Source organism: Strigops habroptila, chromosome 3, assembly GCF_004027225.2.
Source record: "Strigops habroptila isolate Jane chromosome 3, bStrHab1.2.pri, whole genome shotgun sequence".
Classification (NCBI taxonomy): domain Eukaryota; kingdom Metazoa; phylum Chordata; class Aves; order Psittaciformes; family Psittacidae; genus Strigops; species Strigops habroptila.
This window is the reverse complement of record NC_044279.2, coordinates 8,133,115-8,156,338: the sequence shown is the minus strand read 5'-3', so window position 1 is coordinate 8,156,338 and position 23,224 is coordinate 8,133,115. Positions and strand designations below refer to the sequence as shown.

At 44.3% G+C, this 23,224-nt stretch overlaps 1 protein-coding gene across 2 annotated transcripts in view; it reads right to left on the bottom strand.

The window, feature by feature from the left end:
- Window positions 1-23,224, bottom strand: part of ELAPOR2 (endosome-lysosome associated apoptosis and autophagy regulator family member 2) — a 101,375-nt gene that overhangs the window by 24,962 nt on the left and 53,189 nt on the right. For both annotated transcript variants that reach the window (XM_030480379.1, XM_030480380.1), the window contains exons 3-8: window positions 10,729-10,924; window positions 9,955-10,102; window positions 7,225-7,311; window positions 4,771-4,876; window positions 3,972-4,124; window positions 2,865-2,953 (exon numbers count right to left, since the gene is read on the bottom strand). In XM_030480379.1, coding sequence (XP_030336239.1) covers window positions 2,865-2,953; window positions 3,972-4,124; window positions 4,771-4,876; window positions 7,225-7,311; window positions 9,955-10,102; window positions 10,729-10,924 — 779 coding nt within the window. The remainder of the gene's footprint in view (window positions 1-2,864; window positions 2,954-3,971; window positions 4,125-4,770; window positions 4,877-7,224; window positions 7,312-9,954; window positions 10,103-10,728; window positions 10,925-23,224) is intronic.

The following is a 23,224-nucleotide window of genomic DNA, read 5'->3' as shown; positions in this document are numbered from 1 at the left end:
GTTCTTTAACAAGTCCTCAATTTCTCTCCAGCCATTTCATTTTCAATACTGAGCAAATGCCAAAACCACAAGGCAGCTCTCCCAACCCCTCTCCAGTCCCTCCACAGCACATAAGGAGCAGTTTATGAACACTAACATGAGTCAGCCCTCAGCGTTACTATGTGCAACAGCATCACCTCTCTGTCACCCCCTCTCTTTGAGGAGACAAGTTTTCTGTCTTTAAGAAAAGGCATAGGTGAGATGCATCACCGGTGAAGTTGGGTTTCAAATTTAATCTGATTTTGGGTTTATCCCTGAAAGCATTTAATAGCTCAAGATAAAAATAAGCTGAGTTCCAGAGCTGAGAAACCCAACCGGCAGGACTTTAACCTGGCACAGCTCCTGCTTTGGGAACTTCCACCCTTTGGTCCCACCAGTGCAGCCAGGGATCCTCGAGGCCAGGGCACAGGTACAGAGCTTGGAAAGGAGATCTGACCCTATGAATTTGATGCAGGGCTCTCAACACATGCCCCTGCTATCCTGGTCATGGAGTGCTTGCGCTCAAGGTTAGCCCTCTGATAACACAGAGATATTGAACATCTTTTAAAATGCTTGAAGAAAAGCTGGAAGGAGCCTCAGTGCAGGCTCAACCCCTGGCTCCTTGGAGCTGCAATTGAACTGAGGCTCTCACCCTTTGTCCCTGCCTGCACTGTGTTGCAACCATGCCTGTGCCAGGTCATGTACCCTGGGTGACCCACATCCTGACCGACCCATGGACTTGATGTCCCAGCTTGCTATTGGTCATGCTTCATCACTATGGACTTGTCTGGTGGCAACCTCAGCTGAATGTGGCCACTGATGCTGGGTCTGCTTTGCTCAGGTAGTGTGAGATCGCTCTTGCTGTCAGAGTGGCATCAGTCCCTTACAGATCAGCCTGTCCTTGCTGCTCCTGAACACTTAAGAGGATTTTCTGGAGTATTGCTCCAGAAATGCTTCAGCAGCATAAGGGTGCACGTCACTTGAAGTAAAAAGGCTCAGGAGCTGGCAAAGTACCTGTGTGGTTGCCCAGAGCCCAGACACACTGTGCACACTAAAGCAATCCTACTGCATCTGAGCAGAGAGGAAAGGGTCAGAGAGTGCCCACAGACACACAGGTGAGGGTTTCTAAGACTGGGGCTGGAGCAATCAGCCTGAGATTTTCAAAGCAGTAGGTCAAATAAAGCCAATAGGAGTCAAGTGCCTGAATCTCCTGAGGCCCCTTCTACACATGGAATGGGGCAGCAGGAAGGAGACAGCAATCATCTAATGTCCAGTGAAAAACCTGGCTATTTTAGTGAGCCATGGATCAATAGGCCTTCAGGTTGGTGCTTTGCAGCCACTGTTCACCTGAAGATGAGCTGCAGAGTCAGGACCTCTCATTGAGCTGTATCACGTGGAGGGATGGCTGGGGAGCATAGTAAACCCGGACCACTTTCCGGAGATGCAGAGCACTAAATGGTGAAAGCAGTCCCGAAAACCCAGCCAGTACCTGTGTGTCTATGGCACATGTTGTTGCTACTGGAAGATGAAGGGTGTCTGCAGAAAGGCACACTTTGTGTTCTGATGATGACCATTGGTAAGGGAAAGACCACAGAGGAGGAAAGAAGAGGCTCAACAGCAGGAGCCTCTTCAATGCCAGGGAGCCTTGAATTGCACAGAGCAGTGACAGGAAAATCCGCAGGAGGCTGCAATTAAAGCATTACCTGGGGGTGTAGCAGTGAACATCGCTGCTAATTACAGGCAATTAAAAGAGCAAGAATCAGTGAGTCAAGACCAGGTTGTAGAGCCTGCCAGCTCTGGGGCTAAACTCACTAATGCTTCGTTATTAAAGCACACGAACTGCCTGACCAGGAGACTCCAAAATACTCCATCCTGCCAGCAAATATTGGGCCAGCAACCTACAGGGCCTATGGTTCTTGACTACTCGCCAACCCATCCGGATCTGAGAGAGATGGGAAAGGAAGAAAAGAGGCCTGAGTATATATCCACACCTCTGTGGGCTCCATATCCCAATAAGTAGGAGTTTCTTCTTTAAATCACATCAAAATTCCCACTTGACTGCTGGGACAAAGGGCAGGAAAGCTCCAAAGCCAGGCTGCTCCACCAGCAGGTTCCTCTATGAGAGACCCAGTGGATCCAAAATCTCTGGGTGAAACAACCTACTGGAAGTCCAGATGTTTCAAGGCATCCCATGAGGCAAGCATGTTATTAGCAGCTAAGCTCTGCTGCTGCACACAAATACTCCCAGGCTATGTATATACCATTATTTCTTTAATGCTAAAACTAAGGGGCATGATACTCATCATACCTATGCAGCCAAACGCTCTTCCACCTCAAATAGGTTCTGTGCCACAGCAGCACCTGAAGCCAGGACATCATGTCCAACGCTCCTGTGCCACAGCAGCACCTGAATCATGCCTGGGCATTGCTGGGCCAGGGCACGTTGTCACAAGCCTGTGACAAGCATGCCAGGAAAGATTCCTAACAACTGAACAGTAGGGTTTATTCTGGGACAGTGCTTCACCCTGTGCTCTAACCCTGGCTTTTTATGAGTGAAGAGGTAGCACCAGTGACCCAGTCAGACTAATCACAAGTGCAAGGAGCTTAGCATTTCACAACGGCGAATCCCTTAAGCAAAGCCATGACAGGCAGATTCTTACAGATGAACAAATACTGGAAAGAAGGCAGCTAAAGCACAAGCCCAAAGTCTCAGAGAGATTCAATGTTGGAAGCAAAATTGAGAAAGCAGTTGTGAAAGAGTTTCCTAGAAACCCTGCCTTGTTTTCAAATCAAGAGATCACAGTAAGCTCAATGAGCTTAAAAATAGGATCATGCCTTCTACTTACTTTTCCTTCTTTATCACATGGAGTATGGATCTGGAAAAAGTCTTTGTTTGTGCATGGGGGACGCTCTATACACACACTGGACCCCTCATCTAAAAAGAAAGGATGAGAAAAGGGATGTTAAACTATCAAATGTTCCCTGGAAACAACTGTAACGAGCTTAAAATCTGGAGATTAAGGTATCAGCAGAAAAATACAAAACAAGAATGAAAAACCAAACTTAATGGAGTCTACAGGAACCTTCCCCTGAAATGAAGCAGGAAAATGGGGAAAATACCAGCTATGCTTGTACTGTCACATTGAAATTCATTGATTCAGTATAATCAGGAACTCATCCAAACCCTCATCCCACCCCTTCCCCTTCTACCCGTAATTTGTGTCATTTGCCAAGCATGGGAGTATGTTCTCACTTGATAAGGAACAAAACCACTTCAACCCATTAGAAATTTCCTTACAACACTGGCCCAATTTTTCCTTGCCCCAGATACTGTTGCAACATTTCCACTCCCATGATGAGCACAGGCACGGGTCCCCAAGCATTTGCCATAATCTCTGAATCAGTAGCTGATTCTTCAAAGACTTCCTCATAAAACAATTACAAGGAAGAAAACTAAAGACATTTTGACCATGAAGAATGGATTATGTCTGTGTTATTTGGTGATCACCAGCTAGACACAGCTGGGAATGCAGAAGACTTTGGGGACTAGAGTTTTCAACTAGATCACCACATCTTCCAACCATTCAATAGGCAGGGACAAGCCAAGAGAGGATCTGGAAAGGAGATTCCTCGCAACATGACAAGTGTGAAGGCAGCGAATAAGCCAATTCATGCCATTGCCAACCGATAACACAAATTACCACGAGAGGGCACAGCACGACTATTATTATCCTGCAGAAGACCTGTTCCCTTCGAGATGATAAAGATCTCCACTCCTTCATGTTAGCAGAGATGAGCTTAGCCAAGATCGGCTGTGGCCCTCTAATAGTGCCCTTTGCATATGAACTGGAGGCTAAACTTGATTGTTAGATAAAAGCATTCTCACATCTGCACACGGAAAAAGTACATACTCAGGCTCTCCTTGTTTTGCTTAACCCATTTGATTTATGTACCTGCATAATATATTTCTTCTTTACACTTGGTGCATTCTTTAGCTCCTTTCTCAGAATAAGTGTTTCTCGGGCACACCTGGCAGCCAGATGAACCTGGTTTGTCACTGAAGGTACCAGGCTTGCATGCGAAGCATTCAGATGTATACGCAACTCCTGTAAGATAAATCACAGCTAAAGCACTGAACTAGAGGTAACACTCTGTAACTACTGCCTACCTGCTTATGGGGGAAAGCAAGCCAGCTGCATAATACAGCTTCAAAATCACAGACTTTCACCATCCCCTTTAGACACTTTGGCTTTGCTGACTCATAATGTAGGTCTTTAATCTTTGCTCCTCAGTGCAAGCCTGACCCATGTAAGTACCTTATACGACACTCCCAACTTTGATTACACATACAGGACCAAAAGAGCAATCCCAGATTAATCAAATTCTTAAAATAGTAATCTAACTGTCACTGTTATGATATATTTATATATCCATATATCACTGTCAAGAGGCTTACCAATACGCACGTTATTTCTATACTACATTAAGGAAAATCGGTGTATTCCTTTTTCTCTCTTTATTTGCTAAGCCAGTGTTCTCCAGTAGACGGCACCGTTTACCAATTAAATCATCTTTTAGCTTTCCCTGACACTGAAGTTTTGCTGTTCTTTTTCTACACTTTAGAGGCGGAAGCAGGGGACAATGGGGTTAAAAAAAGCCTCTTCGGTGCTGTAGGCACTCCAGTAGAAGTAGCATTTGGCAAACACTGTGATGAAAGAGCAAGATAAGGCCTTAAAGGCAAATATCACTTACCTTCAATTGTGATGTTTTTCACCAGAACTGGTTTTACTACTTTGGACCCCATGAGAATCCCTGTTGTTCTCCAGTATAATATATTGCTACCTGATTTCAGAGTTACCTGCAACAATACACATGACAGTTAGCAGACATCCCCTCACCAAGAAACCGTTTTCTTTCTTACTTCCATTACTCAGATTTCTTGCATCCTAGCAGCAACCCTGGCTTTTCCTAAGCTGCTTAGTGAGTCAAGAAGTAATGGGAAGACAGCTAGGCAGATGCTACAGAGACATTGAGGAGTTTGGAAGTGTGCTTTTATAAAAGAGCTTCTCAACACCCCAGTTTTGTGGAAAAACACCAAGAGCTGATTCTGACCTTACTGTAAGGAGAACTGGGAGAAAGCTGTTCGTGATTTTATCCAGCTATCCCTGGCACTCAGGAGCTTTCATCTCTAGCTTTATGTTCAGATATAGCAAATCAGTTTGTTTTTAAAGCCTTGAGATACACTTTTATAACAAAACCCAACACGACCCAAAGTTCAAAATTCCAGTTTATAGGCTTTATAAATAAAGGTCTGCCTGCATCTAACACCACAGCATCATGATCAGTAAGCCATGCACAAACCATGAATGCCTCCAGCAGCATTTCCATCCCTCCTGCTCACTTCTGACCCCGAACAGCAGATGAGATGCAGAAAACAACCCAGTTTCCAACTGCCTTGACCTACTTGTCTTCATAGCATGATTCAGCAAGCGACTGCATGACTCCTGTGCTGGCACAGGAAGGGTGGTGAGTTGGTGGCACCATGGCTGGGATAAGGAGCAGGAAGAAGGCAGCACCACTTCTTTCAGCAACACTGTTGGTGTCTGTTGCCTTCAACTCGCCTCTATAACCACAGTATCACTCTATTCACTATAAGCAGCAGGTTTACCAAGACCCTGCCTGGCCTGCAAAGCTGTACCATATTTACTAGCCCAGTACAAGGTGCCTACTGCCAACACAGTGATACTAGCCTGAAGGTGCTGTATTTTCACACAAGAAGAGGGATAAGCTATTCCAGCATAAGGGTCCAGGATAATGAGATTTACACCAGCGCTGTACAGGCCTAGCAGGACCACAGGTTTCTTTTACCCATAATAGAGTCAAAAAAAATCAGCAAAGTGGAAATACAGCATATTGTATCTTCCACTCCCCAAACAGCTACTATCCAGGGGGGCAGAGGAGAGCTGGGTCACCACAGGTAACAGCAGAACTGGGACCATACTGAATCAAACACCTAATTGTGTGGTGTAGAGATACCCAACATCAGCTCTGATGAGCAGGACTAGCATGCTGAAAGCAGAGGCTGAAGTATCTGGAAAACTGGGCTCAGAGAAATCACCGTGACCTGATTTGCAGTGCAGAAAAAAGCCTTGTGGAGAGCCAGAACACTCATCTCACCTAGCTCATGCGTCTACATTTCAGCCAGGCATCCAAGCAACCCTCACAGTCAGTGGAGGCACTTGCACATCCCAGATGATGATACCAGATGGCACCATCTCCCATGCAGACAATGTTACACCTCTCAGCTCACCCAAGTCAATGTCCTGGCCTTGGATCTACCTCTCAGCCCATGCCACTCATCCCTCCTCACCGAGCTCTCCTGCATCCTGATGGGACTCCCATGGTGCTTGCACCTGAGCCAACAGGCACTGACAACCAGAGCTGGCTCTGGAATAGTTTCTCCTCCAGAAGGATAAGCAGACCACGGCAAACAGAGACCAGGCTGCTATGCCCATAAAAAGCATTTTTCTTCTGGCACAATGTCACCTATGGCTGGCTCTGGGAATTAGGATATGATGGTACTGTGGAAGCCAGGCATCACCACGAGCTAATGAGTTGGTCTGCACATGGTCTGTGCACCAAGCAAACTCAGCCAGCTCGGTCACAGGCCAGCCAAAGTGCTGCTGCTCCCAACGTGGACATGCTCATATCAGTGCTGCAGGAGCCACCCTGGTGCTGCCAGCTTGCTTTTCAACTCAGTAATCCACCACGGAGCACAAGCTGGGTGCAGTCCAGCTCTTCTGCACACACTTGAGAGTAAAATGCCCATCTTATCTGCCTTCACATACACACACCACTCTGCTGAGCAACAGAGAGTAATTTGTGTTCTCATGAGCAAACAACTGTTGTAGAAGATTTCAATTACAATCATGCAGAGTGACTCTGGCATGTGGATTTGCATAAATCTATTTAACCTCATAAAGCACTTGATTTAAAGCCCAGGGAAATCAATACAAAGTCTTGCATCTATATCATTTGCTTTGGGAGCAGCCCTTTAAAGATCTCAGTGGCTTTGCTCTCAGTACTAAGAAAGCTGTGCTTCTTCAAATGCATCCACAGGATCTGGCCCTTGTTCTCTGCTCAGAGGAAATCACAGACATTTACAATTGGAAAGCAGCTTTATGAAGGAATTTTTTGCTCACTTACAGAATGAGAGCCCCATTCCCCGTTGTCTGTTAGCTTCACCCACTTGTCTGCTGTGGACTCCATCTCTTTGCACTGGTCATTTTGTATCTGTTAATAAAAACACAAGATCAATGACCACAATCAGATGCATCCCTCTGTCAGCATAATGACTGCTGGCTGGGAATGATAAGATTCAGCTTTGTTCCTCCTGTCTACTTATTTAGGGCAGCAGCTGCCTTACTTGTGGCAATAAAAAAACCCCATCCCAACTTTCAAAACCTGATAGAAGCTTAACAGTGCCTCCAATGACCACCTCTGATGAGATGGAAAGAAGAGCAGGAGGATAAGATCTCAGCCTTGCCTTCTTGCTATTTGCTCAGACTTGGATGCTGAGTATCTTGTTTTGGCCACCTTCTCCTTCTTCTGAGCCCACCAAGACCCAGTTCTCCAAAATCCAGAGGCCACGGGCTTCTAAGTTATAGGAGAAGGTAGAAGTGGATGGGCCAAATCTAGAAGACAAACTGCTTTCTCTACAGCCAATATCTGCTATGTCTTTGGCTCCCTACCATCCGCCCTCACTAGGGATGAGAGTAACATTATCAAGGGAGAGGCAACATGCCATGGAGAGTCTGCCCTGGCAGACGTGTGAGGCTGATTGACCCAGGTCCAGCATAGCTCAGTAGGTTTTGGTGCATGCCCTCACAGCGGCCCACTTCTTTCTTCTCAACACTGTCTTCTCTGAAGAAAAAGTATCAAGCCCCTTTGAGGATGAGTTCAACTACTCAGTTTTTATTCCACCAGGGAGAAAGGGCAGTTCAACACTTTCAGAAGACCTGGGGTCAAGCATCCTCCTCAAAGTTGTTCCACGTCAAGTCTGAAATAAGTCACATAACTCCATATCCTTCAAAGCATCTATGCACTTAATTCCCACCTATACCAACAGCACTGAGGAAAAGAGGCGAGAAGCAGCACCTAAGTACAAGGTAGATCCCTAATTATCTTGCACAGTCTGAGCTCCAGCATCTTTGTGCTGTAGTTCCCATCTGCAGAAATGAGATAAGAATATATGATCTCTTCTTATAAGGTGTAAAGGGCTTCAGTATGTAAAGAGAGCCTGGGAAGGGCAGGCTGCAGAAGCAGTGAGTATCTAACAAGAAGCATCCATGCTTGCTTCCCAGTTTGAGGACACCTCCTCTCTAAACTCAGACCAGCAGTGCACCCACCTGCGCCTGGAGACCCCAAAGACTTTGCAAGCTGCAAGCTGCTGCTATGGAAATGCCACTGTCCAGACCTAAAGAGTCACTGTTGAATATATTTAAACACAAAGACATGCTGGAGAAAAAAAAATGGACTTTTAGAGGAGTCTTAAATATGGTTTATTTAACCATAAAATAAAGCTCAGTATTTTCAGGAAACTCCCTCAAATACTGAGGCTGACTAGGAATTATTTATATGGGCATTTCTATAAGGATTGCACCACTCACTGCTTCTTGAACAGGGAATGATAAATTTAAGGAGGTGGATGAGTGGGATATGGATAAAAATAATAATCAAAAAGCCAATTTCAAAGCCAGTGCTCAGAGAAACAATATTTGCTCATTGCAGGAGCAGATCAGTCAGTCAAGCAACTGGAGCTAGGATTCAGAATCCTGGTACATTCATCTGACAGCAGAAAATGTATTTGCTGCTCTCTCGCCATGAAGAAGACAGGATAGTCTAATTTAAACTGAAACGGCTAAATAATATTGCCTGCACTGTCTTTATCAAAGTGCAACAGCAGTCTATTGCACTGATGTAGCAGCAAGAGGGTGCCTCCAACAGGTTATTTTTGTCTTCCTTTCCTATCTCTAAGGATAAGGATACTTTGCACTTTCACCAGGCTTCAAGAAATATTAACCAACACCAGCTAAGGCTTCTCACTCCTGTGAGGTACCATAAGCTATGCTTTGCAGGTGAAAACCAGAGCTCACCAGACAGATACAGAGGCAGTAACAGAGCAGACTGAAAATTTGCAGTCATCTCCTGCTCTGAGCTGCCCCCCCATCATGTTTTCTTCTGTCCCAAATGGTAGGTACAACATGCCAAGGAAAGCAATGTAGGTGTTGGCAGAAACTTCCAAAGCATCTCAGTAACGTGGGGCAACTACACCACACTGCAGAGCCTGGTAGTAGGATCCCAACCAAATCATCCACCTGGGCAGAGCAGGGTTGCCTTTCCCATTCCAGTCACTGCTGATTAGATTGGCTTAGTAACTTGGGTAGAGCATGGGGCAAGCCAGCCAGGCTGCTCCCATTTCAGAGCTAATGATCCCCAGCCCATCCATTTCACAGTGAGGACACATCCTCAGAGCCTAATTCCTACTGAAAATCCTCTGAATTTTTACTTCTAAATCTCTTTGGAGAACTGTTGCTTCTGGCTTTTGTTTGTTTTTAAGGATCACACTTTTGTCTCTTCTCCTGCTTTTCTTTTCATCGGAATTGCTACGACCCAAATTGACCTAAAACTAAAGCTAAAGGTTTCCACATACTCATGCCTTGGAGCACCTCCAGTTCTGGATGTCTAACTTGGAAGAAGTCTTTTTAAACGTCAAGGCCCTTCAAAGGCATCTCAAGTCAAACACTCTCAAACTGAAGCTTCTACCAACAACAACAGCCTCGTAAAAGGCTGGTCTAACAGTAACAGTCATGACCCCTAATGGAAAAATCCCAGCACATGGTAGATAGGTTGGATTCACCATATAAAAGGTCTTACGAAAAATTCAAAGAAGATGTTGTTGTCAATATACTGGTATTCAAAGAAGACAGAACCAGATTTCTTCAGGTGCACAGCGTAGATGAGAGAAACTGTACAATCATCCCTGTTCGACTCTATGTAATTCCCTCGAGGTGTCCATGAAGAGCTGACAAACACAAACAAAATGAGCCTCAGATGAGATCACAGACACTTAGGAGACTTTTTCTTATACTGCTATACACAAACATATTACTTAATAAAGAAGCCAGAATCCCACAATAGCTAACAGCAGTGAATTTATAACTTTATTACCGGCTTCCCATTTGTTTTTCATGTAAATACAATATTTTTCATTAAAACCATGCATGGGAAAGGATATAGTACTAGGAATGTAGGACCCAACTTACATAGGAAAGGTTTATTACCCACAGGTTCAATATACTTTCAATTATATTCAGAAACAGCCTTCAGCAACCACCATGGGTCTCTAAATAGGCTGTGAAATTGCCTTTTAGCCACATTTACTATACTATGACCCTGGTGCTCTCCAGCAACAAACTAGAGCTGCTCCAGGCTGGTCTTCCACTCACTAGCTGCTGATGAGCCCAAGGAGACCATGATGACAGCAAAGAGATGGCTACAAATTTCACTTCCCAGCCACTCTTGTTTGCCATCAGTAGAGCTTGTTACCCTCCAGAGACCTCAGGTAAGTCATTAAGTTGGCTTTGTGCTGCTGAGCTGTCTCAGGTTTACCCACGGCTGCCTCACCCAGATGCAAACAGCACTTCTTACTTGTTGCAGCTGTCAGCTTTATTCTCTGCCGAGCCAACCGCTGTGTCCATGAAAGTCGCCACGTTGGAGAATCCTGCCGGCAGCTCATCCCACTCGTCAAACTTGATCCCGCTGCCCAGCGAGTAGGTCCCCTCTGCACATTTGCTGCACGCCTGGTTCTTCATCTCCAAGTACTCACCCGAGGCACAGGAGAAAGCTGGGGATACAATTGTTCGCAACATGTGAATGGAAAAATTAATCCCTATTAATTTCCATCAGTTTTTTTGCTGCTTAATTAATTAAGAGTGAACTGCCACTTAAGGGAACCAAATAGGAATGCCCCGGTCCCAGGGACACAACAACATTGGCTGCAAAATTAAGATGTTCCAGTGCATGTTTTTAAACCAACGTGGACCAAATCCCAAAGGACAGCTCCTGATTTGCAGCTTGCCTCTGCTGCCAAAACAAGATTTTAGTCGTCTCTAAGAATGAACAGCCTGGATAAAAAGCAAATGAGAGCTTTCTGCAGCGGATAATATTTCCTATGTTGCTTTTTAACTTAACTTTGCCTGTCTAATCAAAGCAGGATTCAGAGCAATGCGCACAACTCACACCCCAAGAAATGGTGGGATTTTTTACTGTTCCACGCATGCCACATTGTGCGGTGACAGATATTTCATACACTCCCTTTGAAAGATGTAGTCACTAGTCGGAGAAACTGTAGGACAGACTGCTAGCCAAAGTGATGATACTGGCCCAAAAGAACTGACACCCACTGAAGTCCCAGCATATGGGTTCCACAGATGTGCTGATGTTTATCTAACTGCAGAAAGTAAGTATTTGATTGGAAGTACTTCAATAAAGTCATGGCTTCTTAGCATCAATTTCCATCTGAATCTAGCTGCAGTTCAGGCTCCCATTTCTGTGCCAGCTCCAACAGCATTTCTTTGTGTAATTGTCCTTGATGGGCAGCACTGGAATGCAGATAAAAGGTCCATTTTTGATGGAAAGATCTGCCAAAGGGTCATTTTCCCCTCTTGGTCATATCACCATACTCTGAATTTGAACCAGTGGACTTCAAGCCAACAAATCTGTTTTTCTAAACTCTTGGCTTACTGGTGATGGACCAAGAATGAAAGCGGGCAGGAGCCTAGTGGGGATGGCTACTGCGGTGAGAACGCACAAGGAAATCCTACTGCAGTGGATTTCTGTAAAAGACTGGCAGAGAGGCAAAAAATCCACCCTCAGTGGGGACAAGTGGTTTTTTTAGGCAACAGCACATGATACACAGTACAGCTAACATCCCATTTGAGTGCCTCTGTGACCCAGCTCAAGCCATAGGTTGTATCGGCAGCTATGGTCAGAAATAAAGCTTTCTTCAGAGACCGGGAGAGAAGCAGCAAGCACTTCCCCATGTGTCTGAACTGAGAGCACACCTTGTACACCTCCTTACCTTAAATGCATAAAGGTGTCCTCACTCACTGTTTCAGCGTTATTAATAAATCATGCTTTCTTTTTCTCTTTTGAAGGGTGCAGAGAGAAGCCATGAGGAAGGGAAGTGAAAAAGCAAGCTCTCCATGACATATTTGAATTCTTTAACAGTTTCAACATCCTTTTTTAAGAAAGTTAAATAGCAAGAAATGGGAGAGTGCTGCCTAACCACATGTTCCAGATTAGTGAATTTCAAGAAAGCCTCAGTAACTGCGAGCGATTTGCTGCCATAATGAAGATGCAGAAGGCAGCAGAGCCTCCTCCTCGAATGCAGTGAGGTTGAGCAGAGATTATTGCTTTAACTGAATTGACATCTTTTAACTCCTTGCAGCCTGATCATTTTAGAAATAAAAAGGGGTGAAGAGATCAGGCAGGATGCCATGCAGGACACGGCCATCACTCACCTTCCAGGAGAGAGATGAGCCTTTTTCTTATTTAGGTGGGGAATTACCTTCTTTCCCTTTCCTAAGAAGTGTATTTCAAAGGCGGCAGCATTTCCCATCAAAACACATCTGCAAGCAAACTAGCCCTGAGCATGCCAGCTGCTTGCCAAGTTCAGTTTGGGGCTAAACATGCCTAATGGCAACACGAACCACTTTCGACACTGGAACAGATGCATCGTCTGGTCTCATTCCATGCGGTCAGGAGTGGCTGGAAGGGGATGGGAGGGAAGAACGGCGTGTGATGAGCACAGAGATGGTCTCCTCTCCTAGTGCCATGCTGCTTGCTATTCCAGCAAGGGGGCTGACCAAAAACCAGGACAAACCCTCTTTAATCTAAACAGCATCAATTCAGGAGTCTGTCCCAGCCAAAGATGGGCAGGTTGTGGCTGTGCCCAGAGGGACCCTACAGAGCAGATGTCCCCCATGATGGGCCAGGAGGCACTTGCAGGCGACAGGGCACAGAGAGATGATCCATCCCAGGGCACTGGAGCTTCAGCTTGATTGTGGCTGCTCCACCTCATTAAGACACAGCTGAGCACAGATCCAGAACTAATCATCTGTCCATAGAAATGGTCGAGATTATAGCAGCACCACTGTGTTTGTGAGGGTAGCACACAGGATGCTCTCAACAGGACAGCATCACCACTCATAGGAGGTTAAGGTGAAATGTGAAGTTTCAGGGATCTAAATTATATATTTATATATTTTAGGTGCTCTGATTCATCCTCCACTAAACTCTGCCTCTTGTTTCAGACTCCAGAGGAAAAATTAGTCTCCTGGCTTAGAGGTAGCCTTTGTGAACACCATCTGCCCCCAGCCCCAAAGCACATTTGTCTAAGCATTTCATGCTTAATTTTCAGAGAAAACATCTCTATTGAGATGTCTACCCTGTTTCAGAAAACAGAACTAAGGCGGCTAAATTACATAAGCAGTTCTGAAAATCTTTTCCAGAATCAGCACTATTTATCCTGTTTGGACATTGCTATTCCCTGTCCCTTTCTGACTGCAAACCTTCCTATTACACTTTTCAAATACCAGTTTGGGTGCTACACACCAGCTTACGCAGAGCAACGCACATTGCGAAGACTGAATTTGATCTTCTTTCTTTCTGTGAAATGCATTAAAAGGTTTCAGGACTTGCCCCTTCATGAGCATTTTTAGAACTGGGAGAACATTTTCAGAGGCAGTTAGGAACAGCGCAACATCCTGTGGAGCTGGATACACCAATGCCTTCAGTAGCTCCAGTGAAGCCAATGCAATTATTGGTGATTTGCAGCTGTAGCTTTCTTTAAATACAGAATTAAAATAAAACATGGTATTGTTTGTACAGGCAACCAGTCTACTCACAAAAGATGCTGTAAATACTGTTAGACACTGCCACAGGCAGCCACACGCATCCGTACATGCATGCAAAAGAAAAGGATTCACTTCATAAAAAATTAACAACAGCTACAGTAATACCCACAGAAACCATTGTATAAGCCTTGTCAAACAGACCTTATTTCATTCTTTAAAAGGATTACAAGTCACTTGATAAAGGTGACTGAGTGGATGTAATAGATTTAGGGTTTCTAATACGGTTAACTTAGTTTTGCATGTCATTCTGATGAAGAAGGTAGTACCGCACAATACCAGGAAGGCACATCTTAAATGGATTAAGAACTGCCTGAGAAACAAATCTCAGACTGGACTGTTAATGGGAAACCATCCCTGAGCAGGGAGAAAGGGGGCAGTTCTGCCTGTCCCAGGACTGAGTTTGGTGGCTGCCCACATTTCTATCAACAACCTGCAAGCAAATAGAAAAGGAACAGCGTTAAAATTGGTGGGCAAGAGGCTGTTGTCAAACCTGAGCCCACTCGAAGTCAGTGTGTTTTAACAGAGTCAAAAAGACAAGCCACTGAAGGCAGAGTGCTGGCCCTGCCTGTTTAAGGCTGATGTATCCCAGAGAGCAGCAAGCCTGAGGGTCGGAGTGGACCCACCATTCATCAAGAACTTCCACTGTCAAGATGTGCAAAAAGGCACTGGTGAGATCTGTGGATATATTTAGAGGTGGAAGTAGAGATGTGTAGGATGGAACATGTGTCTTGCAGGCAAGATGATTCCTCTGATATTTAGTACGGTTGTGATTTGGCATTTTTAAGAGGTCAATGCGAAACTAAAAGACCTTAAATGCTTTTAAAATCAGGGGGAATGTCTTGCAGTGAGAGATCTGAAATGCTTCATTTAGTTAATCAAAAGAAGAGTGAGAGTCAACTTGAGTAATATATAAGCATCTCCAGAGGGAGAAAACACAGGATCCCACTGGACTCTTTAATCAAGCTGAGAACTGCATGAGAACTACCACCTTCTGGAAGCTGAACCCAGACAAACTCAAATTGGAGATAACGCACACATTTTTAAGAGGAAGAATGACTGATTGCAGGAACAATCTGTCATGGCATGTGATGGACCCTTTTTCTCTCAAGTAATTCATGCTATAACTGGACACCATATGGAAGGAAAGCTCATGCCAAATGCAAATTATCAGCCCCAGTAGCAGCCTAACTGGATGCATTTTGATGGTCTGAAAGCTCAAACTAGAGAATCTAATTAATCCTCCTGCTCTTAAACTCTGAGTTGAGAGAGATGGTATCTTACCTCCCTCCTGGGACACACATGAGGCATCCTAAAGCAGGAGCCCTGCCCACTGCATAACCACTTCCAAGGAGTGCTTGCAATACATTACTTTACGGATCTGACAGCACTCTACAGTCACTTTGCAGACATGGAAATGGCTCCCCAGAGGGCAAAACAGACCATAAATAAGCTTGCCTCATTTGCCCTTTGAGTGCAAGGTTCCAGGGTCATGTTCTGACTTTTAGCACAGCTGTGGCCCTCCTGATGATCTTGGTGGACTAGGGTTAATGTTAGATGGCACATTTCTCTTCTAATAGTCCACCCTCACAATCTCACATTGCTTAACTTTCTGATGCTGGGAGTCAGGACAGGCTTATCACGAACACAGCTGGACTAACAGCTGTGATCCTCACATGTATATGACTACTCGACACCCTCTGAGGTCTAAAACCTTCCTCTGGAGTGTTTCCTCCTGTTGACTACCATAGAATCATATAGAATCATATCTCCCAGATATTACCATGCTGATTTTCATCAGAAGATTAATCAAAGCTCCCTCAATGACCTGCATCCTCCAACATCAAGCCTATAATATATTCAACTGCTTTCCTCCTTTATGCAGCCCTGGCTACTCAGTCTAACACCTTCCCTCAGCTAGCTTCCCATCCTATACCACTTGGACCCAGTAACTTCTACCTCTATCACTCTTCTCAGCAGACATGTTTCTCCAGACATTTCTTACTTATGATATCTAAAACTATTTCAGCTCTTCTGTTTATTCTGTTGCCACTGAGCATGTGCATGTTCATGTGTATCCTTCTGTGTCTCCCTGCCTCTCAATATATTATGATTAAAAGAAAGACCCAGGACTGGATTTTGCGATTAGAAGGTGGTAGAAATTCAGCAATTCTTCCCAAACCAGAGAAAACATGCAGCAAAAAATAATCTCAAACACTGGCTTTCCATCTTTTCCCACTTCATTCCTATGTTGTTCATTCAAAATCCCACTGCTTGGGATTCAGGTGAGATCCTGCCACCTCCTGCTGAATTCCCTCAGCCTCCCATGGGCAAAGGTGAAAACTGTAGCTGAGAAAGGAATTATGAGGTTGGCAGCATCACACAGTGGTCCCTCTGAATGGCTGCTGGGTTCAGCAGACAAATGCAACAAAACTGGAGGGGAGGATGTGGCCAAGGACAAGCACATAGAGGAATTATTTCAGCGATACCCTGGGACATTGGGGTCCCCACAACATGGAACCAAGGACCAACTGAAATACGGGATGAGGAGAAAAAAAGAAAGCCAAAGGACGAGAGGAAATCATTGCTTCATTATTAATGCTTCCTATAATCTCAGCCAGCTTCAGAATGTCTTCCGTGAATAATTTATATGAGGCTTCTCCAATAGACTGTGAATAATTGATGTTCGTTTTCTTCAGTCATTATATCCCAATGTGTTACAAGGAACCAGACTGAATCTTAATTTAAGAAAAAAGTCTGTCAAGGCTGTTTAGGTCTAAAATGTAATCACACTGAAAGCTGCTACAACTTGGTGAAGAGTACCTTCTGTGGAAGAGACCTTTTCCTTTTCACGAAAGTAAATAATTTTCCTTTTATCGAAGAAATTACAAGATAGAGCAACGCTTTTTTCCAGTGCACCTCTTTGACAGGAAGAGTACCATTTTCCTCAGCTGGCCCAGCAGACACAGTTTTATGATCACTTTTACTTCATCATTTCGACACTGAGAGATGTGGAATGGGAATACTCAATAAATTCATGAAAGTGTGGTGCACAGTGGAGGAAGGCAGTCACCACCAAGAGGTTATCAAGCACATTTGCTGCCAGGGTTACAACCACCATCCTCATGGCTCAGCACTGGAGACGGCAGGAAACATACCTCGAGGTACGAGTGAGCAGCTCTCAAGACCCCACTGACTCCATCAGGCTTATTTTGACTGCTAATCAAAGAGCTTGGTGCAAACCACAGAACTTGGTGCAAATGGCTTCTCATGCCATTTGAGGTGTCCTCTGCATGCACAGCACGCACACACACAGTGCTTCCCTGTCATCTCTCTACCAAGCCATAGCAAATCTCAAGGTCTTATCACCTGCTTTCCTGTTGAAAGAGAAATCAGTGACTCAGAGGAAGCTGTGTTTAACTTACTTAATTACATCGTGTACACCAATAGGGTGAAGAAATCATCAAAAGACACAAAGGCCGACCTTTCTCTTAGAAGTCTCATTACACACATCAATATGCAGTTCCTGGTAACTCTTCTCCAGGAATTAAACTCTATGGGTTCAGTGCAAACTCTTCTGCTTTTTTAACTATTTACCTAAAAGAATCTGTGTTTCAAAAAGCCAACAGTGTGACTTTTTCTGCAAAGACAGAAAAATTATTAGTGATCTGGGGTTTCTCTCAGGGTAACAACACATATCAGGAAAACCTCCAGATAGAAATGCCATGGCAAAATATACCCTCAAGCCTCAATCCAGCTGAGAAACTTAATGCCATCAATAGGACTCACCTCCCTGAGTTGAATTAGGAACATGCATTAGCAAGGATGCTCTAAGAGGGATAGGAATAAACATCTGCTTGAGCGCATTGCTAAATCACAGCCTTTTAGTAGCAACTCTCAAACTGTGCCATGCACACCACTGCTGGCTAAACATCTTTGCTACATGACAGCCTTGCATTAATTCCTCAGCTTCACAGTGTTCCTCAGAGCAGTCCTCTCCCCAGCGCACTCTAGTGAGAAAACCTTTCCTTTTCCTTTCAGAAAAGATATAAAAACTTTCCTAGAGATACAAAAGAGACTCAGGTAAAAATGAGTTGCCCAGTCCTACAGGCCCATACATGCACAAGTGCCCCTATAAAGATCATGACTTCGAAATCCACTTCTTGCACATCTTGCTGTTAATGTCCGAGGTGGCTCCTGGGACAGAATTATATTATGTTTTTCTCTATCAGACATCCTTAATTGCTAGGTAATACATGACAGGCCAAGGGCCAAATCTACAGCATATTCTTAGATTCCTTGGATTCACGCCCACTAATGTCCGGGTGGCAGCTGGGACAGTTATTTTTTTCCTAGCAGCTGGTGCAGTGCTGTGTTTTGGTTTTAGTCTGAGAATAATGCTGATAACATGACAACTAATAATCCATATTTTGGTACTTGGGTTTGAGAGAACAACCTTCCACATGTGACTCTTGTGTGTTGATGAGCAGCTTCATGGGAACCATACAACTGTTTGAAAAAGAGGACAGAATGGAAAGTGTCAGTCAGAATGAAGGAGATCAGTATGTAGCATTCAAGTGAGCAATCCTCAAGGATGGAGGAATGAAAGGAAAGATCTTCTGAATACATTTTGTCGAACATCATTGTCTCAAAATAGTACTTTCCTACAGCGCATCTGTCACCCTATGTAAGTATATCTATGTGCATATGCCAGATCTAAACAACATGGTTAAACACCAGCAGCCATTAATAGCTTGACCTCATTGTTTCTTCCAAGGTGAACACCCAAAGAAGCAATATCTGAATGTCATCTAAAATGAAAAGAAGATATTAGTACGTCAAGGTTGATGAAGACAAGATCCAGTGCTTTCAAGCCATGAGAAAAAATCAGAATGGATAAATGCCTAGTCCTCAGAGCTACACTGAAGTCACCATGCTTCCTCTCTTCAGCTGAAACGATGAAATCCCAATCATTTAAAAGCCCATTAAAGAGACCAGGAAATAATCCTCAGAGAATGTCAAATAAAAAAGGATAATAATTTAAACACGAAAGAACTTCTAACACTTACCCTTGTATTTTCAAGTCTTCATCAACCAAATTTCTAAATTCTAAGTAAAACTCCAGAAGAACCAATTCTTTAGCACAAAGACTACACAGAATTTGCCTGAATACAAATCTAGATGACAATGAGCAGATGCATCTTTATGTCAGAATGCTGTAACCCCAGTGCATGGGTTTTCCCAGACACATAACATTCATTTTATATTACCCATCTGCACAGATACGTATGTGCATACGCCATATGTTACAAAATTTGCAGATGCCCACTGAGTTCAAGGATGTTAGGAGCAGACCCACTTCTTAGCTGTTTGGGATACTCAATCTTACCAGACACCAAGAGAACATCAAACTGAAAACCTTCTATTTTCATGTTATGAAAGCAGAACATTAAAACTCCTACAGATCACTTAAATTGCCTTAAAGTGTTATGAAACCTACAAGCCTTAGAAAGGTCATTTGCCCTAATCATGTCTATAGTGCACTGCAATTAGCAGGAAGATATATATCTCCTCCTGTGATACCCTAGGAGCAGATTACAGGGGTCAGAATAAACTCAACAAACAGCTCGGTAGCAATAAATCAGGACAAATTTTGCTCTCAGGCCCCAGCAAAGTCCATTGTAATTAAGGACAGTCTATTTTCTGAAGTCAGTGGAGCTTTTCGCGCTCTTAACACTTGGCACACGCTCACACGCCTCGCCTCAAAACTGAAGCACATTTCTGGTTTCAAAGAAGTTGCTCCTGCCTTAGCGGCACCAGGTAAAGGTGGGATTTGCTAAACAGAGCCATTAATAACTCCACAGCACTGTATTTAGAATCATAGACTCATAGCATAGTTAGAGTTGGAAAGGACCTTAAGATCATCTAGTTCCAACCCCCATGATCAAGTTCTTCCATATTATCAATACTTTTTGTGTCTCCCTTCTAAAGAAATCTTGCTGATTATAAAACATTTGAATGCTGACTATAAAAATGACCCTACCAGCACTTCTTCCCATTGAATATGGCAAATTCAACTCCTTTTTAAATTGCTCTATTATTATGCACATAGCACCACTAAAATGAACAGATATTTATGAGATAAGGTACAATCTATTCTCATGGCAAAAAATAACCCATATTTTGCGGAGTAAGAGAGTTAATATTAAAAAAGAATTCTAGGTTAAAATGTGAACTCTTTAAGCCCTTTTCTTGGTCATAAACTCTGCTGAGAGGAGCATATCAGCACACCAGGGTATAGCAAGGGCACACTCTGAAGCAGGCATTTGGGTTTTATTTGGGAGAAGGGAAGCGAGAAGAGAGGAAGGGAAGGAGACATGGAAGGAAGGAAGGCTCCAAATTCAGACCTTTAATTTGAGTGTAAAACAGGCAGCATATGGACAGGCTTGCAGAACAGCCTGGCTGTGGCCACCGAAACAGACTGCAGCATAGTGTCAGTGGGAGCACAGTGCCAAGTCCTTCTCCCACTGCCAGGCCCCAAAAGGTCCCCATTAGACACTGCGTACAGCCCTCACACCAAAGCAAAGGGTTTCCAGAGATACCAGCCATAAGGGGTACAGGTATAAGGTGCATAAGGGCTTAGCCCCGAAGGAAAACTGCTCCCATTGACTGCCATAAATATTTTCCATTTAAAAAGCCAAGCAACTGCCCTGATGGCAGTGATCCTTATCAGCTGAATTCCCTTCCTGCTGTTAGACTCATGAGGAGATCAGAGTGAGATCTGTGGTATTTAAAAATGAACGAGACCAAATTAGTTAAGCACATTCCTGACTGTCAAGAAGTAATGGAGTGATTCGGAGGTCTGGATTTCACTGAGGGAGGCCCTCTGTCTGCCACCCCCCCTAGCACAACGCTCCTTGCCTCTGTGTATGTACCCAAAACAGTACCTAGAAGATGCCTGGAGGGAACATCTTCAATGGGAAGCAGAGGAGAGCCACACGGAGTAGCTTTAGGTGTAACAAATATTTCCTTTCTCCCAGCCAAGGTCTTTGCTGTGCTTTTAATGAGTCCCTTTGCAGGATTCTTTGCAACCATGATGTGGGGGCATCAAGACTATGACTCATCTCTAAATAAACACAGGCCCGAGAGGGGTAGCCGAGGAATCTGGTGTGTCATGGCTCACAGGGCAAGCACTAAGGTACCACACCACACACTGAATGGCAAAATGCAGGCTGACACCCTGACGTGGGGTCTGAAAGTGGTGATGGCTGTAGCGCCACAGGGCAAGGAGATCAGAAAGAGAGGAGTGAAGTACAGAAAGGGTCATGTTGACCCAGAGCACTGCAAGTGAGCTACTGTGCTGCAGAGCTGCTCCTGTGCCTTCCCTCCCATACCTGGGGTCACTGCATAGCAGCACCTCCTGCAGCAGCATAAGTGTCTGTCATGTGAGGTTCCTTCTTTCTTCCCATCTCCCACCTGGATGGGAAAGATGTGGAGGGGAGGGAAGCAGGAGGGGAAGGTCATCACGCTGCTCTGTGCTTACAGCAAGATAAAGGCAAAAACCTCCTTCTTCTAATAACCAGGACATAAAGCAGTCAAAATTAAGAAGTCCTTTTTACTCTGAATCTCATGACTATTTCTCAGAGGACCCTGTCTTCTCTGCTGGCAAACACTGCAGCTTAAGTTTTTGAAGACTCTAAAAAAGGGCTGAATCCTGACACGTTTCAGAGACTACAGCCATTTCGGGAATGCTGGCAGTTACTCTCAGCAGGTCACAGTGAGCTGTGCTTTGCCAGTCAGTGTGCACTTCAAAATGCAGCAGAGCATAGAGATACCCAACCTAATTTTAAATGGGTTCGTTTGAATGAAGAGCAGTAAAACAACATCCTGAAAATGAGCACATCTCAAGACACCAACTGAGCTCTGGAGCCACGCTTAGATAGCTAATATGTTTTTAGCAATCTCAAGTGTCTTTCCACTCCACTGGAGGCCACAGTCTAGACATATTTACAGAGATGATTGGAGACATTTAACATATTGTTATACCAGCTTTCGAATTCCTAGTTCAGGCGCAGTTTAAGGAGAATGACTGCTGAGCATTTGGAAGCGGGAGAGGTTGGCGCAGTATTCTCAGGATCCAAAATTAATGACAGCCTGCAAGTCACTTCTGTTTTCAGGAAGCAGAAAAGATCAATAGCAAATACTCTCAGGCGGCAGGCTTTTCTGAATAGATGAAAACAACTGCAAACAGTACATCATGAAGTCAGCAGCAGTGGCTGATGTGTTCCTACAGAAAAAACACTTTCTCACCCAGATTCCTCCAAACCAGTTGTGTCCTAACTGCCACCAAGGACCACCGAGGGCTCTGACAACCTCAAGGAGACAAAAAAAGGCCTAAGTCTTATGCTGCTATACAACTTCAACCCTTTTTTAAGTGCAGAGACATAGCTGGCTCCAATATATCTCAAGACTAGTAGATACCGACCAAAACTTCTGAAAATAGCAGATCTCCAAAGCTGGAAATAGTCTTACTGGGAGTCATTGTACTGTGATCCCCAGGTCCACAGGCTGAAGGACTGAAAGAGATGCCTAAGGATGTCCAGGACTGTACCAAATGCCAAGATGAACCCCAGTGTCAGTATGCTCTGACATAGGGTATGATCTACAAGATGTAGGAGAATCTGACCAAATTTGTTATGGAAGTTCAGGTCAGATATAAGTAAGAAGTTCTTTACTGTGAGGGTGGTGAGGCACTGGAACAGGTTGCCCAGAGAAGAGGTAAATGCTCCATCCCTGCTAGTGTTCAAGGCCAGGTTGGACAGAGCCTTGGGCAACGTGGTCTAGTGTGAGGTGTCCCTGCCTACGGCAGGTGGAAGGTCCTTTCCAACCCAAAGTATGTTACGATTCTATGATTCTAACATCAGAACGACACATCTCAAAGAATATGGCATAGTTATGGTATTTCTTGGCCTTGGGATAAAATAAGATTAGGCCCATGAGAAAAACAAGGCATGTCCAGAAGCAATTAATCACTTAGTGAGACGTGTATGCAACCCCTGGCAAAGCCTGTAGCAGATATCTCTCTCTGTACACAATCCACTGAGAACGTGAGTTGCAGCAGCCTCAAATATAGAACCTTTCATTTTTCTCAGGCTAGAAAAATCTGTGCTTTTAGTATAAGACATCGTTGGTCCAGGAGCTGTGTTGTCAGATGAGGCAGAAGCCACCAG